This window comes from Atractosteus spatula, chromosome 12, assembly GCF_055471065.1.
Source record: "Atractosteus spatula isolate fAtrSpa1 chromosome 12, fAtrSpa1.hap1, whole genome shotgun sequence".
NCBI classification, from domain to species: domain Eukaryota; kingdom Metazoa; phylum Chordata; class Actinopteri; order Semionotiformes; family Lepisosteidae; genus Atractosteus; species Atractosteus spatula.
The window spans coordinates 16,959,104-16,978,650 of NC_142717.1; the positions used below are offsets into that span (position 1 = coordinate 16,959,104).

Genomic DNA, 19,547 nt, shown 5'->3' on the forward strand with positions numbered 1-19,547 from the left:
TAAAATAATAGATTTACTTGTCCCAATAAAAAGTTAATATACATTTTGCACAACATATGGACTAAAATATTTTATTTACATTACCGGCTCTTTCAAGATAATTAAACAAGCCATAGCTGTAAAACATGATAACCATAAACAAAAAACACTTAAAAATCTTTAAAGCACAGTTACATTAAAGCAGACATTGCAAGCAAACTTTTCCTAAAATATAACATGACCAGTTTAGCATTACAAAATCAGATCACTGCCTTTGAAAAACATTTAATATTTTCATAGTATGAAACAAGTCTGGTTCCTGGCTAATTTCAGAAAGCACAGAAAGTAGCAAAAACAATTACAATACAGCATTTGCTTCTCTACATTTTTCCAGTGTACACTGCTCAACCACATGTGACCATATCACCCTGTGAAATACAGTGCTGTTGACTTAAGTTTGAATGGTAAATCCACAGAGAATTCCCCAGTGGTCGCTAGTGAAGCGGCCGCAGTCCAGCTTCTCCAGCCCAATTAGGTCCATGTGCTCCGGAACAACCCGAGCCCCTTCTTTGGCCGCCCGCAGGAGGACTCGATCGAAGCGCAGCCTACTGACATAGCACAATTTCTTGTTGGTGTTGGTTTTGGTGTCCCAGGTGTACTTGCAATGCTCAGGCCTACCAAGGAACTCCCAGATATCACAGACGCCACTAGGTAAGCCTCCCAGTTTTGCCACCTGCCGAGAAAAAACACCCACAGCTCAGGAGATATAGAGTAGTTCTCTAGAATTTTCTGGAAATTTCTCTAGGAATCTCACAGTAACGAAAATATAGAATTACAATGTTTATTTTCTGTACATCAAAAAAGTAATTTATTCACAGAAAAAAAAGTCACTGTCAGGAAGAATATTCTGTTTGGGATGACGACAATTGTGCGGGATGGAGAAAAGCCATTATTTGAACATTTCTGGTTTAAAAAAGGTAGAAGCAGCTGTGTAATGATCAAGACACTTTTTTGTTAAAACATTTAGCTTATTTAGCATTAGCCAGATTTCAGGTGTGTGCTGAACTGTCTTCTCAAACAATTATTTCCTCATCCATCTATCCATCCATATATCCATCCTTATTCTAACCTCTTTATCCAATAAAGGTTAGGGAGCCAGAACCTAACCTAGCAAGCAACAAGCTGAAGGCACCTGGGAAGGGACACTAGTCCATCAAAGGGTTCACACAGATACAAACACGCACAAACTCACACTAGGGCCAGTTTTCCCAGTCAGCTTACAGTAGAAGCGGATAGTTAGCTTACAGTAGATGCCAGCCAGAAAGAGAAAAGGTGCAGGTATTCACACAAGGTGCAGAGAGTAATATCTGCTACAACTATGTTCAATTATTCTCTGTATAAAAAGGTTCTGCATGCAGATATTATTGTCTAACTGGCTAGTCATAAGGTAGACTAGTTAAAGGTTATGGTTAGATGGGTTTTCCTGAAGGTTTAGGTTAAAAGGGATAAGCATGGTGTTGCTCTCCTATTGTTTAATCTCAGTTTAAAAAGTGAATCTGGTGAGGCAAAAGCAGGTTACGGACCTAGTCAGGGTGGGAAGGATTTTATATTAGGATTGTTCCGGCCTCAGCCTTGGTTATAATTGTCTCCAGAAATACTTGAAAAATATAGCAAGAAGGATGCAGAGACCCATTTTAAATTGGCTTATATACAGTATGTAGGTCCTCCAGCCCATGCTACCCAATAAGGAGGATCTGCTGCACTTGGTAACTGCAAAAGCAACTGTATAAAATAACTAATTATGTGACTACTAATTTACAGTAATTATTTCAGTATTCAAAGCATAAAGACAATAAGAAAAATAAAGTACTGCATATTACAAACAGCCACTGCCTACAAACTGAGTATCAAAAGAAACATAAGACTTGTAACTGCAACAAATTTACAACACTATTATCATTTATTACCAGGACCACTGGAATTTTATTGAACAGACCTGACACTGGAATGTGAATTATGCCAAGTAACATTTGTCTCAGGTCAGTTGGAAAGTCACTGGCTATTGGCATGTTGGAAACAAACTGTGACACAGAACTTGGACTATACAGTGTGACTGTCCCGTTACTGTCAAAGAACCTGTACAAACCTCTCCTTGATCACTGGTCTCTGAGCCTTAGATTAAATACACCATCTTCGTTCATCCTACAGTGCTCTAAAGAGCTCAATTCCGTGGCATAACTGTCCATAACAACTTAAATTGCAGGACTCGCTCGATGCCAAGGTACCAAGCAGTCAGGTTCCCATTAATCAATACAACTGGATTCTGTAGCAAAAAGACACACCTGGACAGACCATCACAATTGCATCACTATTTTGAGCTGTACACAATAATTAGCTAAATGTTCTTTGCACCTGTGCCACAACTGCTAATGTCCATGAGGGTGTTCTAAAAAAAACCTTGATTCATCTCTATAGAGGAAATGTTTCTACTGTCAAGGTGTTGCTTCAACATAGCATTGGCATTAAGACATTTTAATTTGATAAATGGATCATGTTGGTTCTTTTTTGCATTTTTATTTCTTAATTTTCACCTTATTTCCTGTGTACAATCAACTCCGACATGAATGATTTTTGTGCTTTTACAACAGTCACTCCAATGTATTTTGGTAAGTCATTTAGCTGTTGGTATCACTGGTTTAATTTTCTAAATGCATACATGTTTCTCTGGATATTCAATGTGTATGCTTTGGACTGACCTCGTGGTCCCTAAGGTTGGTATCTCCACCAAATATCACTGTGACATTTGCTGGCGCCTCTCTCATCTTCTCCCACACCTTCCTCAGCTGGTTCATCCGTTCTTGAGAATGTTCTTTACAGCTTTCTAAATGGGATGTCATCAAGCACAACTCCAGTCCATGAATCTTTACCTGCGGTAACACAAGGAAAACAAATACAGAAATAAAACAGATGAGAAAAACAAGTTTCATTTCTTTAAACCCCTTTTTTCTTATCTCTTTAAAAAGTTATTCATCTGAACATTTACAGTAAAATCAGCTGTGTTGACTGAAATTAGTAAAGTAAAAAGTTCACAACAAGATTACCAACAAAACTTTTAAGAAATAACTATCCATTTTGGATGGATTCTGGACTTGTTTTGGTCTGTTTCCATTTTTTCCTAATTGGATTTTCTCCAGATAGCAAAATCAAATTCTACCTGCATGTTTTAAGCTACTGGTTTATTCTATTAACACACTTCCTTACCTTCTTAAGCAAGCTCATCAGTAAAAAAACCTCTGCTCAGTGTTGCCACCTAGTGCTCATTTAGTATTCAGTATAATTGTATTCCCCTAACTGTGGAATAATCAGATTTTAACCTCCTAGCCATAGTGCTTTCCCCAACCCCTTCAAAAACAAAATGAGAAAATTGTTTGCTTCACACAGACAGAATTCTGTCTTTTTCCCCAACCGAGCAACAAACAGAGATGGGCCTGATGTCTAAAGTGGCTACTAAAAAGGAAGGAATGAGTGGTAGTAATCTGCAAGAGAGACAGATATCTTGTGAATTATCACAGCTTGTTTTGACAACCTGGGTCTTGATAAGGGTCGTGTGGCAAGCAGTTGTTTGAAAGGACTGTAATAACAGCTGACCTGCCACTACAAACAGTCAAAGCCTCTACCACTTACAGTTTCACTGGGTGTCAATCACTTTGTTATATTGTTGGAGTGCGGTAGATTACATATTCTAACATGGGTTTTGTCCTGGTTGATTTCACAGCTGTTCCAACCCAGAACCATAATGAAAACAGCAGCCGATGAAAACTGTATGAAAGTCCTTATTCAATTCATGTACAAGAGGGTTAGAACTTGAAATTACAAGCCTACTGCTCAGTCAAATTCTTCTAGAAATCCAGTGCTCTCTGTTCATTCGACCTGAATATAGAAGTCCTACTAAGACAAAAGAAAGTTTGGGGCAAAATCTAACCTCTGGCACCAGTGGATTAGCTCCAAGCATTTTAAAGGCCTTGTCAAAAGCAACACAGTGAACACACTTCCATTAAACTAAGGTGATTGGCATGTGAATAATCAACTAAACGTTCTTTCAAGTCTTTTGCCATTGACCTTTCTATGCCTCACCTGTGTGAGGATTCAAGTGAATCCCAAACATGGAAAAAAAGCCTCCAGAACATTAAAAAAAGAGAAGCAGAACCAAATGGTGACTCAAGGCCGACTTATTTGTTGTATATAAAAAGTGATTGAACACTCCTGGAATGTTCAGATTCTCCATTTTCTAGATTCCTGCTCCAATGTGCTAATCATCATACACCAACCTGTGCAATGAGAAGATTCCTCATCATGTCTGTTGTAGGGTAGTTAATTGTTTCACTCTTCAAAAGTTTGACATGAGACTTCTTCAGCATTATAGCTGTGAAGTAACAATCTTCATTACCTGAAAAATAAATATAACAAATAAACTTGAAAATGCATAAAAGGGGAAATTTCTGGCAGAAAAAGATAAAATGTTCCTTGACATAGAGCCCAGCAAAAGCAGTCCAACCAGCCAACCAGAACCTAAACTAAAACAGTAGAGATATAAAAGGTCACAAAAACAAAATTTAATTTTTGTTTTTCCGGCACCATAACAGCAGAATTTTGAGCTAACATGGATAACAGGAGATGGAGATAGATTGCTACAATAATGTAGAATTGACTTTTCAATAGATCTGACTGTTCATCAATTCATCAAAATATCCTAACAGGTCCAATTGTTTTAGAGATTCTCTTAGGGAAAAATGACAATTTTAATTAAAATTAAGTTTCCATTTACAGCTTGGTTTGACTAATCACATTATTATGATGTCCCTGCTATACATACTGTACAACAGTAATTTCTCCTCAAGGGTGCTCTGTAAAGTCCTCTATAAATAGTGCACCTCATTTCACCAGCATTAAATAGGGGGCCTATTGGTACTGAGTTCATTTATTTGTCTTTCAGCTTCTTGTGGGAGGGGTTAAAAACCATCAATAACCCAGCTACTAATGAACAGGATATAATAAATACTGGATGAACTGACTGCCAGGAGGTTGCAAAACCACAGAAACAGTTGCTCTCTGTGTTGCTGCTTTTCTGTAAATACATACAACTCTTTCAACTCCAGGTTTATCATCTCAGACAACTACTAAAAGTAAACTAAATAGGCTTAGATACAGAAGGACAGGATAAAACTAGATTTGCTCAATGTGCACCACATGCGTCTACATGTGGAGGATATGGTACAGTGCTGCATGAAGTGGGTAAATCTCACTGTTACCATCAACGGAAACTCAAGCTCCCGGTCTGCATGCGTACCAAATTTCACTGCTGCACGGAGCACAGTTATCACAATACAGTCAAATATACTCTTGATCAGTGGTTCTGATTCCTGGTGTAGCAGTCCACCAGGTTTTATAAGGTAACTTATAAACATCAATGAATAAAGACATGGAAACCGTATCAACTTAGACGTTGACTTTAAAATCAACGTGAGTCCAGAATTTAATACAAAAGACTATGAACAATTAATTTCTGCAGATCACACTACTACCATCAACACTAAACTACAGTCTCTCTCATCCTAGCGTTAATCCCGCATCAGCAGGGTCCGCTTGTCGGCACGCCCGTCTCCATTTGGTGGTTTGAACCAAATCTTTGAGCTGACGTTGCCATTAAATGCGACCGAGAACACTCCAACCGGCGCGATGCTCCGCCTGCTGTCGGAGTGGGGGGGAGGAGAACAAAGGAGAACAAATGTAGCCAATTCATAGAGGGGGATTATTAGGAGGCATAGGAAATTTGGCCAGGACACCGGGGTTACACCCCTACTCTTTTCGAGAAACACCCTGGGATTTTAATGACCACAGAGAGTCAGGACCTCAGTTTTACGTCTCATCCGAAAGACGGCGCTTGTTTACAGTATAGTGTCCCCGTCACTATACTGGGGCATTAGGACCCACATGGACTGCAGGGTGAGCGCCCCCTGCTGGCCTCACTAACACCTCTTCCAGCAGCAACCTTAGTTTTTCCCAGGAGGTCTCCCATCCAGGTACTGACCAGGCTCACACCTGCTTAGCTTTAGTGGTCTGCCAATTGTAAGTTGCAGGGTGACATGGCTGCTGGCTTAACACTAAACTACAGTCATGCTTTAAAATCTGAAAAAAAAGCATAACACCATAAAACTCAATTAAGTGATCAATATTACCTTCAATGATGGTATAACTCACAGCACGCTTCTTCAGGTACTCTAAATAAGGTGGTATAACTTCTTGCAGAAAGACTACATCAGGATCGTACCTTTACGAGAATCAAAAAGAAAAAAGCTAGGAATTCACAAAGCCTCCATGGAACTAAATCAATGTCCATATACAGTATATAACTTGCACACCCCATTTTCATTCATGTTAGAAAATGGATGGATGACCTGAGGATGTCATCCAGCTGTTTTTTCAAAGAGGCAATAGTATCAGTTTTAACAAAATGACTGAATAGGAGTCAGATTATCCATTTTTAACATCCCAACTGGAAAAGTAATAATTAGCAATTCTTCACTTGCAAAAAACACTAAAGTCAACTTATGTAGTAATGATCTGAACTGTTCTGCCCGTAAAACGTCAGCTGATGTGTATTTCCTCGTTAATTTCTCAAACAGAACCTGCAAATCCTTTCTATCACTAATACCAAAGCCTGTTTAACTTGAATCTCAGTCCTTCACTTCACCAGTGTCTGTTAGTAGGGCTACAAATTGCCGATTACTGTGTCATCAGCAAACTTGATGATGGGGGGGTTGCTGTTAAATCTAGCCACATAATCATGTGTTAATAGAGAATACAGCTGCGGGCTCAGGCAGCAACCCTGGGAGGCACCTGTGTTGAGGATCAGAGGGAATGAGGTTTTGTTTCCAATCCTCACCACTTGGGGTCTGCCTGTCAGGAAGTCCAGGACCCAGTTGCAGATGGAGTTGCTGAGGCCTGGACCCCTGAGTTTGACCACCAGCCTGCCTGGCACAATTGTGTTGAAGGCTGAGCTGAAGTCAATAAATAACACCCTGGCATAGATGTTCCTCTTGTCCAGGTGCTCAAAAGTGGTGTGAAGGGCCAGTGAGACAGCATCGTCCACTGACCTATTATCCCTATTATTATCATCATTACCGTCTTTTAATGTGATCTCATCAGATCTCAGAAGCTAAGTGAGCTGGGCTTGGTCAGCACTGAGATAAGGTCTTTAAAGAAAACCAGGGTGCAGCTCTAACTCACGTTGGTATACCAGTTGATGGCTCTTTCATTTCTGGACAAAAAACAATGCCCCAGCATGCTGACCTGGAACACTGGGTACAGATGCAGCCATTTAAAATGCGCGGGCGATACCGCATTATTTTGCGGTACGCTGTACGCAGTCTACCACAAGCTACCGGTAAATACCGCGAGTTACCGTAAATTCTCCTATAATACGACAAGCAAAATAATAGTATCCGGAATTTCCGCAAGGTGGAGCTAAAAGCTCAACCTCTCATGTTTGAGCTGTGGCCATCAAAGTCTTTAACGAAGATATTACTAATAGTATTAATAATGAATGACCTTGGACAAGCTGTAAGTGTAAACTCAAAGTATTGCCCTGGTCAACATTCTTTTTTTTTGACCGTCTTTGTAAAAGTAACACCACAGCATTTCGCAATCACGCATTTGTTTCCAATCATGCAAAGTACAGTGATTCACCATGCCTTTCACATGCTCATAAAAGAGATTGATTTAGGAACATAAACATATTACCGTATGCAAACTGTACTGTATACAGTATGTATATGTATATTTAATGTCTTAACTGTGCCCGTTTAAGTATTGAATATTCATATCTAATTTTACCACTGAAGGGAAATCTTAGTAGCTGAGCATAAAAAGAATAGGAGCATACTGCAACGCGTGTGAAGGCCATAAACGATATTAATTTTGGAACATAAACATACAGTATATGGCTGGTCTCGGTACTTTAAAGAAAACATACACGAAACATGGTTTCATTATGACCAGAATCGGTCTTGAGATATTTTTAACTTGATTTACAGTATTTGAGAGGTATGTCTTAACACCGATACTACAGTGCTTAAGTACTGCTCACGTATATGTTTCTAGGTTTATATTATGCATTTCATATGGTCAAATTACTTTTGAGCAACTAATAAGAAGCGCGAAACGGTATGCGTTTTACTTTCGTTTTGTGCTGGGACCCGTGGATTGATTAGAGATATCAAGTACATACAAGTCATTTTTTAAATGTAGTTCGTCTTGAAAAAATGTTACGAGTACATCATCTATCAACAATTACACAGGTTCTGTTTCCATATTGCGGATTTTGGTTACGTAATATTATTTTCTAGATTTCACGTTGTGAATATATGATTTGGGCAAACAGAGCCGCAAAGAAGTACATTATGGGTTGTTGTTTTTTTTTTTTGCAGTTTTATCTAGAACAAGCGATGCTTAAACCTTTGTCTGATTCTTGTGAAACTATCCACACGACAGTTACAGTACCTAGGAGTTGACTTCAGTGATGTCACTGATGGGATGTTTCTAAAAATCCATCCTCTGTAAAACGTCTTCTCTAGTTGTCCTGCATATGTATTCGCTAATGAAGCTGTGTGTTCTGAGCCTGGATCTCTACATTTCTGTATGAACCAGCTTAGAGGGCTAAAGACAGCTTGTGTTTAAATTGAGTGTAAGGCAATTTATGCTTCTAAAGTCATGGTCAGCATTTATTATTGTACTGTGCTGTAAACTTGTTCTGTGCCAAGTCACATTATTTTATAGCGTTTTTATAGCATTATCAAATCCGGTGGCGCTGTGTGTTAGTTTCCTGACTCCCATGTCACATGGTCTGTGATTGAAACCTGTAATACCGGTTTAATTCGTCACAGCCAGCACTCCGGTTGTAAAGTAGAAGCAGGCGAGATTTCCAGCGAAAAACACCTCCCCCTTCTTCAGGTGTGAGGGTCTTCTGCTCAGAATGAAACGCTAAAATGTAATGTAGGCTCTGAATGGGTTCAATTATGATTTGGGCTTGATTAAGGTCGCTGCCTTTCATCTAAAACCCTACTTGAATCCTTCTAAACTAAAAATCAGTGTTAGTGAGTTCTAAATAAAGAGGTATCCAGGTAACAGTGAAACGGGCGGACAGTCTGGGGAGATCGCCCGTTTTCCATGTAAATAGTTCCCTGGTTCCGCACCCCTTGGTGTTTCTCTCGCTCTCTCTCGGGTCACCTGATCATTAGCTCGAAAGATTTGAGTAATTTGTGTATATTCTAATGGTAGTGGGGGCAGGGTGTGTGGGAACAGGTTTGGTTGAAATTGCATTGGAGATCTATGTTCTTCACACCTGAAACATTTTCTCTGAAAGCATTTTCTTCGCAGTTTAACCAATCTTGTTTCAGCATGTTACAGTTTACTATTATTAACCATATTAATTTTAAGTGCTTAATGTAAAATCTTGTAAAAATATATTTTCATTGTTCAAATATACATTAAGTCTGACTATCATATAATAAGTTAAATACAAAACTAAAGAAAAAATAGGGTTAAATATAATTCAAAATATTTTGCTAACAATGTTAACTGTTTATGAATAATAAAATGTATTAACTAAGGAGTAGGATGGCACAGTTGTTAGTATGTTTTTTGTTTTGTTTCTTTTTCATAAATACAACAGTAGTACCTGATGTCTCAGTGGCTTTCAAAATTAAATTATGCATGCAAACCTGTGAACTAGAAAGATAACTAAGATATCCATCCATTATATTCCATAATATCCATGAAATATATGGCGCTGAAATATGTGTGACGCAGTGGTGGCCTGACACGGTGAGGTGCCCTGGCAGCTGTATGATGCAGTGGTGGCCTGGCACGGTGAGGTGCGCTTGCAGCTATGTGACGCAGTGGTGGCCTGGCACGGTGAGGTGCGCTGGCAGCTGTGTGATGCAGTGGTGGTCGGGTATGTAGAGGTGCACTGGCAGCTGTGTGTTGTGACGCAGTGGTGGCCTGGCACGGTGAGGTGCGCTGGCAGCTGTGTGATGCAGTGGTGGCCTGGCACGGTGAGGTGCGCTGACAGCTGTGTGGTGTGGCGCAGTTGTGGCCTGGCATGGTGAAGTGCGCTGGCAGCTGTGTGATGCAGTGGTGGCCGGGCACGGTGAGGTGCGCTGGCAGGTGGGTGATGCAGTGGTGGCCTGGCACCGTGAGGTGCGCTGGCAGCTGTGTGGTGTGACGCAGTGGTGGCCTGGCACGGTGAAGTGTGCTGGCAGCTGTGTGGTGTGACGCAGTGGTGGCCTGGCACGGTGAGGTGCGCTGGCAGCTGGGTGATGCAGTGGTGGCCTGGCACGGTGAGGTGCGCTGGCAGCTGTGTGGTGTGACGCAGTGGTGGAAACGTTCACCATGTTTCACCATGCTGAAAATGTTTGTACCAGACTTTTTTGAGGCCTGTTTAATTGTGTCTGAAGTCTGATGTTGTAAATTTTATTGTTAAAAAGATCCATGAAAATGTCACTACTAAAGTTAGCTGGTACGGTTGGTATTGTAAGTGGCAAATAGAGCTCATATTTTAGATTTTGTGTAGTTGCTAGCGTTGAACTGTGTGTTGGATGCACATGAATATATTCATTATATGCCAGCGCACCTCACCGTGCCAGGCCACCACTGCGTCACAACACACAGCTGCCAGTGCACCTCTACATACCCGACCACCACTGCATCACACAGCTGCCAGCGCACCTCACCGTGCCAGGCCACCACTGCGTCACACCACACAGCTGCCAGCACACCTCACCGTACCAGGCCACCACTGCGTCACACCACACAGCTGCCAGCGCACTTCACCGTGCCAGGCCACCACTGCGTCACACCACACAGCTGCCAGCGCACCTCACCGTACCAGGCCACCACTGCGTCACACCACACAGCTGTCAGCGCACTTCACCGTGCCAGGCCACCACTGCGTCACACCACACAGCTGCCAGCGCACCTCACGGTGCCAGGCCACCACTGCGTCACACCACACAGCTGCCAGCGCACCTCACGGTGCCAGGCCACCACTGCATCACCCACCTGCCAGCGCACCTCACCGTGCCCGGCCACCACTGCATCACACAGCTGCCAGCGCACTTCACCGTGCCAGGCCACAACTGCGCCACACCACACAGCTGTCAGCGCACCTCACCGTGCCAGGCCACCACTGCATCACACAGCTGCCAGCGCACCTCACCGTGCCAGGCCACCACTGCATCACAACACACAGCTGCCAGTGCACCTCTACATACCCGACCACCACTGCATCACACAGCTGCCAGCGCACCTCACCGTGCCAGGCCACCACTGCGTCACATAGCTGCAAGCGCACCTCACCGTGCCAGGCCACCACTGCATCATACAGCTGCCAGGGCACCTCACCATGTCAGGCCACCACTGCGTAACACCACATAGCTGCCAGCGCACCTCACCATGCCAGGCCATCACTGAGTCAGAGATTAAATAAAACCTCACTCGCACCAAACAAATTTATATTTCTAAATATCACAACATGATCAAATTTAAGTCATTTTAATAACAATGAATAGTCACCTAGGCGTTACAATATAAACATTTATATTGATTTAAATAACGTTTTGATTTAAATCGCAAATGCGGGTTTAAATATATGTGTTTTTTGATTCACAATCAGACAAATGCAACATAAATTGATATCTTTGTCTTCTAAGTATCTTAATAAACTTTCAGCATAGCTTTCTCCCCGTTTAGATTTATTTTGGGATCAAACGTGGAAAGATTAGATTGTAATCGTTTTTATTTTTTAAATACATTTTAGAAAAGTGTAATCTATACTAAAAAGCTGTACACCACCTGCTATAAAGATACATATTGTAATACTTTCGGGTTCGGATAGGACAGACACAAGAACTCAGACTTGCGGGGTTAAAGCAAGTTAAAACCTTGATTTTATATATCACCTTTAAAAGTGGCATCTCAAAGCAAAGTAAATACCTAACACTGATTGTACCCATCTGTCATGCTAATAAAGCAGCTTGAATTGAATTGAGGGGGGGGGGGGGGGGGGTATATTTGCTTTGTGTATAAAGTACATTGTGAATGTTTTCACAGCCTTCACTTTGTCGTTTTTATGCCATTTTTTGACCACGCACGAATATTCCTATGTCCATATCTTCGCAAGGGAATCAGTGCGAATTTTAATACTAATTAAATGACCGCGGGCACTTTCCACCCCCTCTACATTCTCAGAGTAGAACAGACTAACCTTCTAATGAAAGACGGTCCACCCCCCACGGACAGGAAAAGTGCCCACAGGCACTTAAACTTAATATGGTCAGTAACAGTAAACAGTAACATGGTCAGAAGGAGCACGTACAAACGTTTCCGAAATAACCACATGTAAGACTCTGATGCTTAAAATGTTTAGGGAGAAAGTGGAATACTGGTGTGTATTTTTTCTTTAAACTACCAATACCAGCCATATACAGTCTGTAACGTAGGGATTTCTATATGTCTTTATTTAGTGGTTACATTAGTGACAAAGGCTAAACTTTTAGCTTCAGTAACGTGCACATATCTCCCCTTTTTATAAAACGACATGGTTGAAAACTGTTCCAGAGCCACTGTTGTTTCATCAGTGAAAAGTACATCATGAAATGCCTCTCCCTGTTCAATCCACTGGAAAAAAGAAAAGGAGCATAAAGCTTCTGATGGTCATAAACGATATTCATTTAGGAGCAGCATCAGAGGTATGTTTTTAACTGCACTGCATTGGAGAGAATACCATAGTGTGTTTTTTTTTTTTTACTCCCTGGCGGAAACTGGCTTCCAGAAGAATCAGTATGGCTCAGAGATTAAATAAAACTTCACTCGCACCAAACAAATGTATATTTCTAAATATCACAACATGATCGAATTTAAATCATTTTAATAACAATGAATAGTCACCTATGCGTTACAATATAAAAATTTATATTGATTTAAATCGCATTTAATTCACCTTTATTTAAAACCCATAAATAAAGCTGATACTGTTTTGACTTTTAATTATTTAAAACTGTATTAAAGCAGCACGATACACAATGCAACGTAAATCGCTATCTTTGTCTTCTGTGTAATAATGTTCACCTCTCTGTCCAGCAAATTTACAATAGTAATAATAATGAACTTTATTGTATATGGCGCCTTTAAAGGTGGCTCCTCAAAGCGCTTTACAGGTTAAAAACAATACTGTTAGGCTGGGAAAACGATTTTTTTTTAAGAAATACAAAATGAGATATAATGATATGTTCCGGCTTAGACATTAACGAAGAGCATAACGCGTGTACTGTATACACTGCAAGTACAACCCCCCTCTCTGCAGGAGTGCTGGCTGTGATGAATTGAACCGGTTTCACGGGTATTTTCAAAGTAGGAGGCGAGATTTCCAGCGAAAGACACCTCCCCCCCCCTCAAAAACCCAGTAAGTACAGTACTTACTAGTTAAAGGCTAGGCTCCTCAATGAAATCGCTTTAACATGCTAATGCGTTGGTGTAACAGTCCGGGCGTGGCAAGCTTCTAATTTCAACCCGACTACGGCGAAAGGAACCCTTCTTTCATTAGAAGACAATGAACATATTTTAGCCCTGAATGAATTAATAGCAAACATGGTTTACATAAAAGACATTTTTCCAAGAAAGTTTAGCCTTTGTCACTAATGAAACCACTAAATAAAGACATAAATATAAAAATCTTAAGATTTTTAAAATACATGACTTTGCTAAAATTTATTTGAAAATAAAAACAATTACAACCACCAGGGGAGGGAGAGAACAGGGGAGGGATGTTGGTTTTGCATAAGGGGCGGGGCTATGGAAATTAGGTCTGTTTGGGAATGTGTAGTTACATGTTCTGGCTGTTTGTGAATTATCGTTGTTGAGTATGGAGTGTTGAGGTATTGATTTTGTGTAATGCTTTATGTTGAAAATTGAGGTGATTTTGTTTATGATAAACAGGATAAACTGGGATGGGAGGACGGTTTGGTTTTGCATAAGGGGCGGGATTATGATAATTGGAGGACTTTGCGAGAGTAAAATGGTTTGATATATTTGATTTTGTATTGTGGTTGTTATCTATGTTTTTGGTTGGTATTATGTTTATATGGTTGTTTTTGTTGGTTGGTTGTTATTATGGTTATTAATAATACGATCTATAGTTGAAATCTGAGCCTAAATAAAAAGAAAAAGCAAGTGATTAGGTTTATGAGCAATCTAATTACTTATTCGTTTAAAACGCTATATAAAATAAAGTTTATTATTAATTTGCTGGACAGAGCGGTGAACATTATTATGCATAAGACAAAGTTAACGATCCTGATCAGTTTAGAAATCTGTGTACGCTGTAAGGTTTTTACTAATTAAACTTTTAAAATACACGTTTTGAATAGAAAGAAATCCTCTTCCTGGTACAGTATGTATAGCAAACCAGCACATCTTTTTTCTCCAATCAGAGGGGTGTCAGATGGTGTCAGCCAATCACCATTCTGAAGCCCTACCATAATCTCTGGTATGGGGAGACCCCAGAATTCTGTCCCATAGTTTAGACAGATGATAGATACTTTTATTGATCCCGTGAGGGAAATAAAGTAAATCATTTTCATTTTAGGAAATTATTAAACGCTCGGTTAAAAGCAAAGGAGATTGTCTGTTATAGTGGACATAAAAACAAGAGTTCGCTGGCATTATATCCTGGAAGACACAGACCGGCGCCAGACCGGTAAAATGCCTGATGAACTAGGGATTGGACAGTTTCCAAGTGCTTGTACAATCGATGGAAATGTTCAAATAAATGTGCAAAAGAAATAAACAAAATAATCATTTATTTCTTTATCATATTGGGTAGCTAATGTCCTCTCTTTGCTAGTTAGTGGCTGTGTTTCTGCATTGGGTAGCAACGGGTGACTGTTCTCAGGCGGAAGATGTAAACAGCTTAATGTTCGTGTTAAATAATTTTTTTTAATTAAAATTCATTCTATACAGCAATCGCATATTTGGGTACCGTTTCATAAAACTTTCATGCTTAAAATGTTTAGGGAGAAATGGAAGACTGGTGTGTATTTTTTCTTTAAACTACCAAGACCAGCCATACACAGTACAGTTTACATACATACAGTAATGCTTATGTTCCTAAATTAATATCGTTTATGACCTTCAGATGCGTTATGCTCCTCTTCTTTTTATGCTCAGCTACTAAAATTTCCCTTTAGTGGTAAAATCCATATAAATATTCAAAACTAAGCGGATTAAAATGTGCACAGTAAAGACATTAAATGATTAAATCTTTGCACTACCAACCAATGCACCACGAGTGCCCCTGTCGGTCATTTTGGCCAGCCAATCACTTACCGCGGTGCCCTCCGGTGCCCTGCGGTGGCTTGTGGGTAGGTTACTGTACCGCGGGTTTTTACCGCGCATTTTGAATGGCTGCATCTGTAGGTGGTGTCATGCTTCGAATCCTAACTTAAAAAGAAATCCCAACTGTCTGGGCATTATAGATCCCATTGAACTATGCATAAGAGTAATTCCTGGTGTCCTGCTAAAATCCCAATCTGGTCTATTTTAAAGTTTTTCCTTAATTTGATTGCTGAATTAATTTCTCACTTCTCCACCTGATATTCTGTGTACTGCTGCTGCTGGTGCAGGCTATCATCTAGGTGAAGTAGTGAAGTGGCTCCTACATGTAAGTACTTATATCTGCTTATAAAAATTAACACTGGAAACATGGAATGGAACTAATGGAAAGGAATATTATGTACAAACTATGTTAGGAGCTCTTTTGCTAAGCTTTATTAGTGATATTCTAGTGCTAAATTAGCAATGATATTTCTGCAGCACAACACAAATCATTTTTTTTTTTGCTAAAGGAGACCTGCTTTCAACCCATTAACCTATCTTGGCTCTTTTGGACTGAACAGCAAAACTCATTATATACTGTAAATGTTCTCTCTCTCGCTCCCCAGCTTTCTCTTGCTCACTTACTATCTATCACAAACTTTCAATTAAAGAGAATCCTAATAACCTCCACCACATAGGTGGCTGCTATACTTGTTCTAACACTATAAAATGCTATTTTTAAAATGGCCCACACACAATTCCAGTCTGAAATCTCGATATTCTACAGGTAACATTCGCACTCTCTTTTTACAAAAAACACAAGAAAGGTTACAAATAAGAAGAGGACATTCACCCCCTTCCAATGATATTGAGTTTCGTTGAAGTACAAATGACATATGCACATTTTGTTTTTAAAGTGCATATTTGTAAAAAAAATGTGGCTGTTTAATTTGAATATTTTTGGTTGAAAGTTTCGTTACTAAAACTGCTAAGAACCCTTTTCAAAGTGCACTATTTTGTCATACAAGACATGGATCACTGGTTTAAACAGCATTTTTGTAAGTATTAAATGCAATTTATTTAGAAGGTACTAAACAGTTACAGTATGTTGTTTCTCTACAGATGCTCAAATGCAATCAGCCTTAATTGCTATAATTATCATATGCACAGCTCTTCGTAAACAGTAAGCCTTGACCTATAAACTAGTCTCTGTAACTAGTATTGCAATACCTTACAATACCGTTTTACTCTGGTAAGGTAAAACAAAAGGTAAATTATAATATGTGCTAACAAATTCTTGAAAATTGTCTTCACCTGGCTTGATAGTTTCCCCCCCCCACATATATCTCTAGGATAGGATAAATGGATAAATTTTATTAAGTCCAGGTATGGCATTCGTTTAAACCAGGAACTGGTCTCTCCTTTTTACTGCCTCTAGAAAAGCAATACTTTTCTCATAGCACGAGAATCAAAACTACACCAAGTTTTCCAACTGTGTTATACATTGTATAATTTGAAGATGAATTTCTCTTGAAATTCTATACACAGCACAACATTTTTGCTTATGCCAATTCATACACAATCCTCTATCATTTTTCATGGAGTGTTGCCATGAAATACACATCTTTAATACAGGGTATGGTATGTTGTACTTACAGGACCAAATAGGAGCACAATCCTCTGGCACGTTCCCTAAGATTGTCAGTGTCCAGTCCATCGATGTTCCAGGTCACAATGCAGAGCTGACCGTTGCTTTCCTTCCCTCCCTGGACAGACGTCCCTCCTCTGCCGCTACTGGCTGGCTCGTCATTGGTCAAGTCAATACTGCAACATAAGCACATAAATGGATCCCCTCATATTTGGACTAGCTCTTGCCAGATTTAACAAAACACTCAGTCTGTTTTGAGCTATTGCACCCATCCTGATTGAACTTACAGAACCTTCACTCTTTGTGATCAGGTGGGGGGGGAAACCTCAGCATTTGCACAACAGAATAACCTTTGAGACTATAACTTTTTCTAATCATCCTGAAACACTGTTACTTATGGACGTAATCTATAGCCCCTTTCATAATGGCATTTCAACCTAAGCCGCGAGCACAGTACCCATTTTGAACAAGTGGGAACCACAGGAATCCCATGACCAGTTACATAAATGCTGCAGAACTTTCCTAAAAAAAAAAACATTTTTCTATATAAATATATTTGCTTTGCTCTGGCAAGTGACATTACATTTTTTTTCTAGCACCACTGCTGAATTAAAAAACAGATACAAATATATAATGGTGCTGTGAGTACCAACCAACTAATATCATTGTGACTGGCAGAATGAACAATTTAATGCATATTAAATCTATTTTTTGTGTACTAGGGCCTGTTTTACAAAGAGCAGTTTTGTACACCAAAAGCTGCCTCCCCACTAGGTCTTCTGAACTTGGAGGGGGCTTTTGAAACCATGTGTTGTCTTATAAAGAAAGAAAAACAAAATTTGCACACATTTGAGACTTTTATTTTGCTGCCATAGACCCCAGTCAACACACTTTGAACCCTTTCCTTTCACACTAGCAAACATTTGCCCCCTAATATTCATATATTCCTTTCTATATGAAAAATGCAGCTGAAATATATTATAGACAATGTTGTACCTCCCAACTCCCCTCCAAAAAAATAATTTAACTTTTACAACTCAAGGGTTTTAAACATTGTTTACCATTCCATGGGTTTAGGTTCACTATTCATTTCAGCTTGGACACACTCTGCTGGAGACACCTCACAAGGGATAACGTCCTCCTCAAAAAACGAATTCAAAGCCCTCTAGAACAGAAATAAAACAATAACACATGCAACAAGAATTAGGTTTAGGCAGGAATTAAATGGAAGCAGAAGACTGCAAGCTTTCACGTTAAACATGATGACTTCTTTCCCAGAAGTATAAATTGTAATGTTCTAAACTAAAGCCACAACATTTATCTTAAACTATGCAAAATGTACGCTTTTTTAACTTACCTTGATTATTTGATCATTTTAAGTGTTTTCGATCAAAAGAATTACACTGGCGCATTGGAAGTAATGAACATTCGCTACAAAGCTACTCAGTGGCTAAATCAGGAACTGCCTTCACAGCCCAGACAACGTGCGGCTGTCTTGAAAAAACGGAAAGAAAGCATCATCCTTCCCTACAGAACAATCCCCCAATCTCATTTGCTCCTGTTAAAAAACTGAGTCGAGTGAAGCTAGTTACATTAAGCGACGTTAATGATCCGGAAGTGTATGTAAATAGCCGAATTTCAATAAAAATAAAAGTCCTTTTCTACCACAGTAGCGTATAGTAGCGTGAAGCTAGTTACATTAAGCGACGCTAAAAAAAGGTAAAAAGAAAAAATAAAATTAAGCGACGCTAATGATCCGGAAGTGTATGTGAATAGCCGAATTTCAATCAAAATAAAAGTCCTTCAGCTACCACAGTAGCATATGAATATAGCGACGTGAAGCGAAGACAAGTAGCTGAAATACCTGCTTTGTTATTTCTTCATGGTTAACTGTAATTCCTTAAACATTCTGCCAACATTTTAGATAGTACTTTTTTGAATTGTAAATCGCCTCCGCTACTCCCCAAGTTTAACAGATCTAAGATTATTAGAACTTTGTATTAACTTTACAGCACCTTTCTTCCATTTATACTCCTGTAAAAATAGTCATTGCTATATTTTTTTCTTATAAATGTTTTTTTCTGTTCAATGAAAAAGGCTTTGAGATGCAAGCTTTTAACGGAGTTGTATCTGATATTTGTAATAAAATAAAATAATGTATTATTTAAATTCAATCAATCAACTATAACCAGGGACAAAAACATATTTTCTGCACCATCAAAAGTGGTGAAACAAACAATGTTAACACACTCAGCCAATAGCAAATCACCCTTCTTCATTCTTAAGTATTTATTAATATTGTTGGTCTGTGTGGATCACCTTTAGAAAAACTACAGTGCAGAATTGGATGGGGAAAGTTTCCAAAATACCTCAAATATACTCTACAGACCATCAGCTAATAGAAAATCATCACGATTTTGTCAGATAAGTGTCCTTGCCAATGTTGCTGAGGTTTATAGGAACACTTTCTGTTCCCAGACTGGGATCATGC

At 39.5% G+C, this 19,547-nt stretch overlaps 1 protein-coding gene across 1 annotated transcript; it reads right to left on the bottom strand.

The window, feature by feature from the left end:
* Nucleotides 1-18,535, bottom strand: LOC148822736 (tyrosyl-DNA phosphodiesterase 2-like). Its single transcript, XM_088929734.1, has 7 exons — nucleotides 18,414-18,535; nucleotides 18,118-18,221; nucleotides 17,065-17,232; nucleotides 6,216-6,307; nucleotides 4,308-4,426; nucleotides 2,736-2,906; nucleotides 1-712 (listed from the first exon to the last, which is right to left on the bottom strand). Exons 2-7 carry the CDS (start codon nucleotides 18,144-18,146, stop codon nucleotides 431-433), a joined length of 861 nt encoding a protein of 286 aa, XP_088785860.1. The 5' UTR covers nucleotides 18,147-18,221; nucleotides 18,414-18,535; the 3' UTR covers nucleotides 1-430.
* Between the last annotated feature and the right edge of the window lie 1,012 nt (nucleotides 18,536-19,547).

What these genes read in the sequence shown, in the direction of transcription:
- LOC148822736 (XM_088929734.1), bottom strand. Translation starts at nt 18,146, where the DNA reads ATGAATAGTGAACCTAAACCCATGGAATG. An exon ending in TTGTGCTCCTATTTGGTCCT is followed by an intron (nt 6,308 to 17,064) that starts GTAAGTACAACA and finishes ATTCTCGTAAAG; the next exon opens with GTACGATCCTGATGTAGTCT. An exon ending in GGAATCTTCTCATTGCACAG is followed by an intron (nt 2,907 to 4,307) that starts GTTGGTGTATGA and finishes GTGTTACCGCAG; the next exon opens with GTAAAGATTCATGGACTGGA.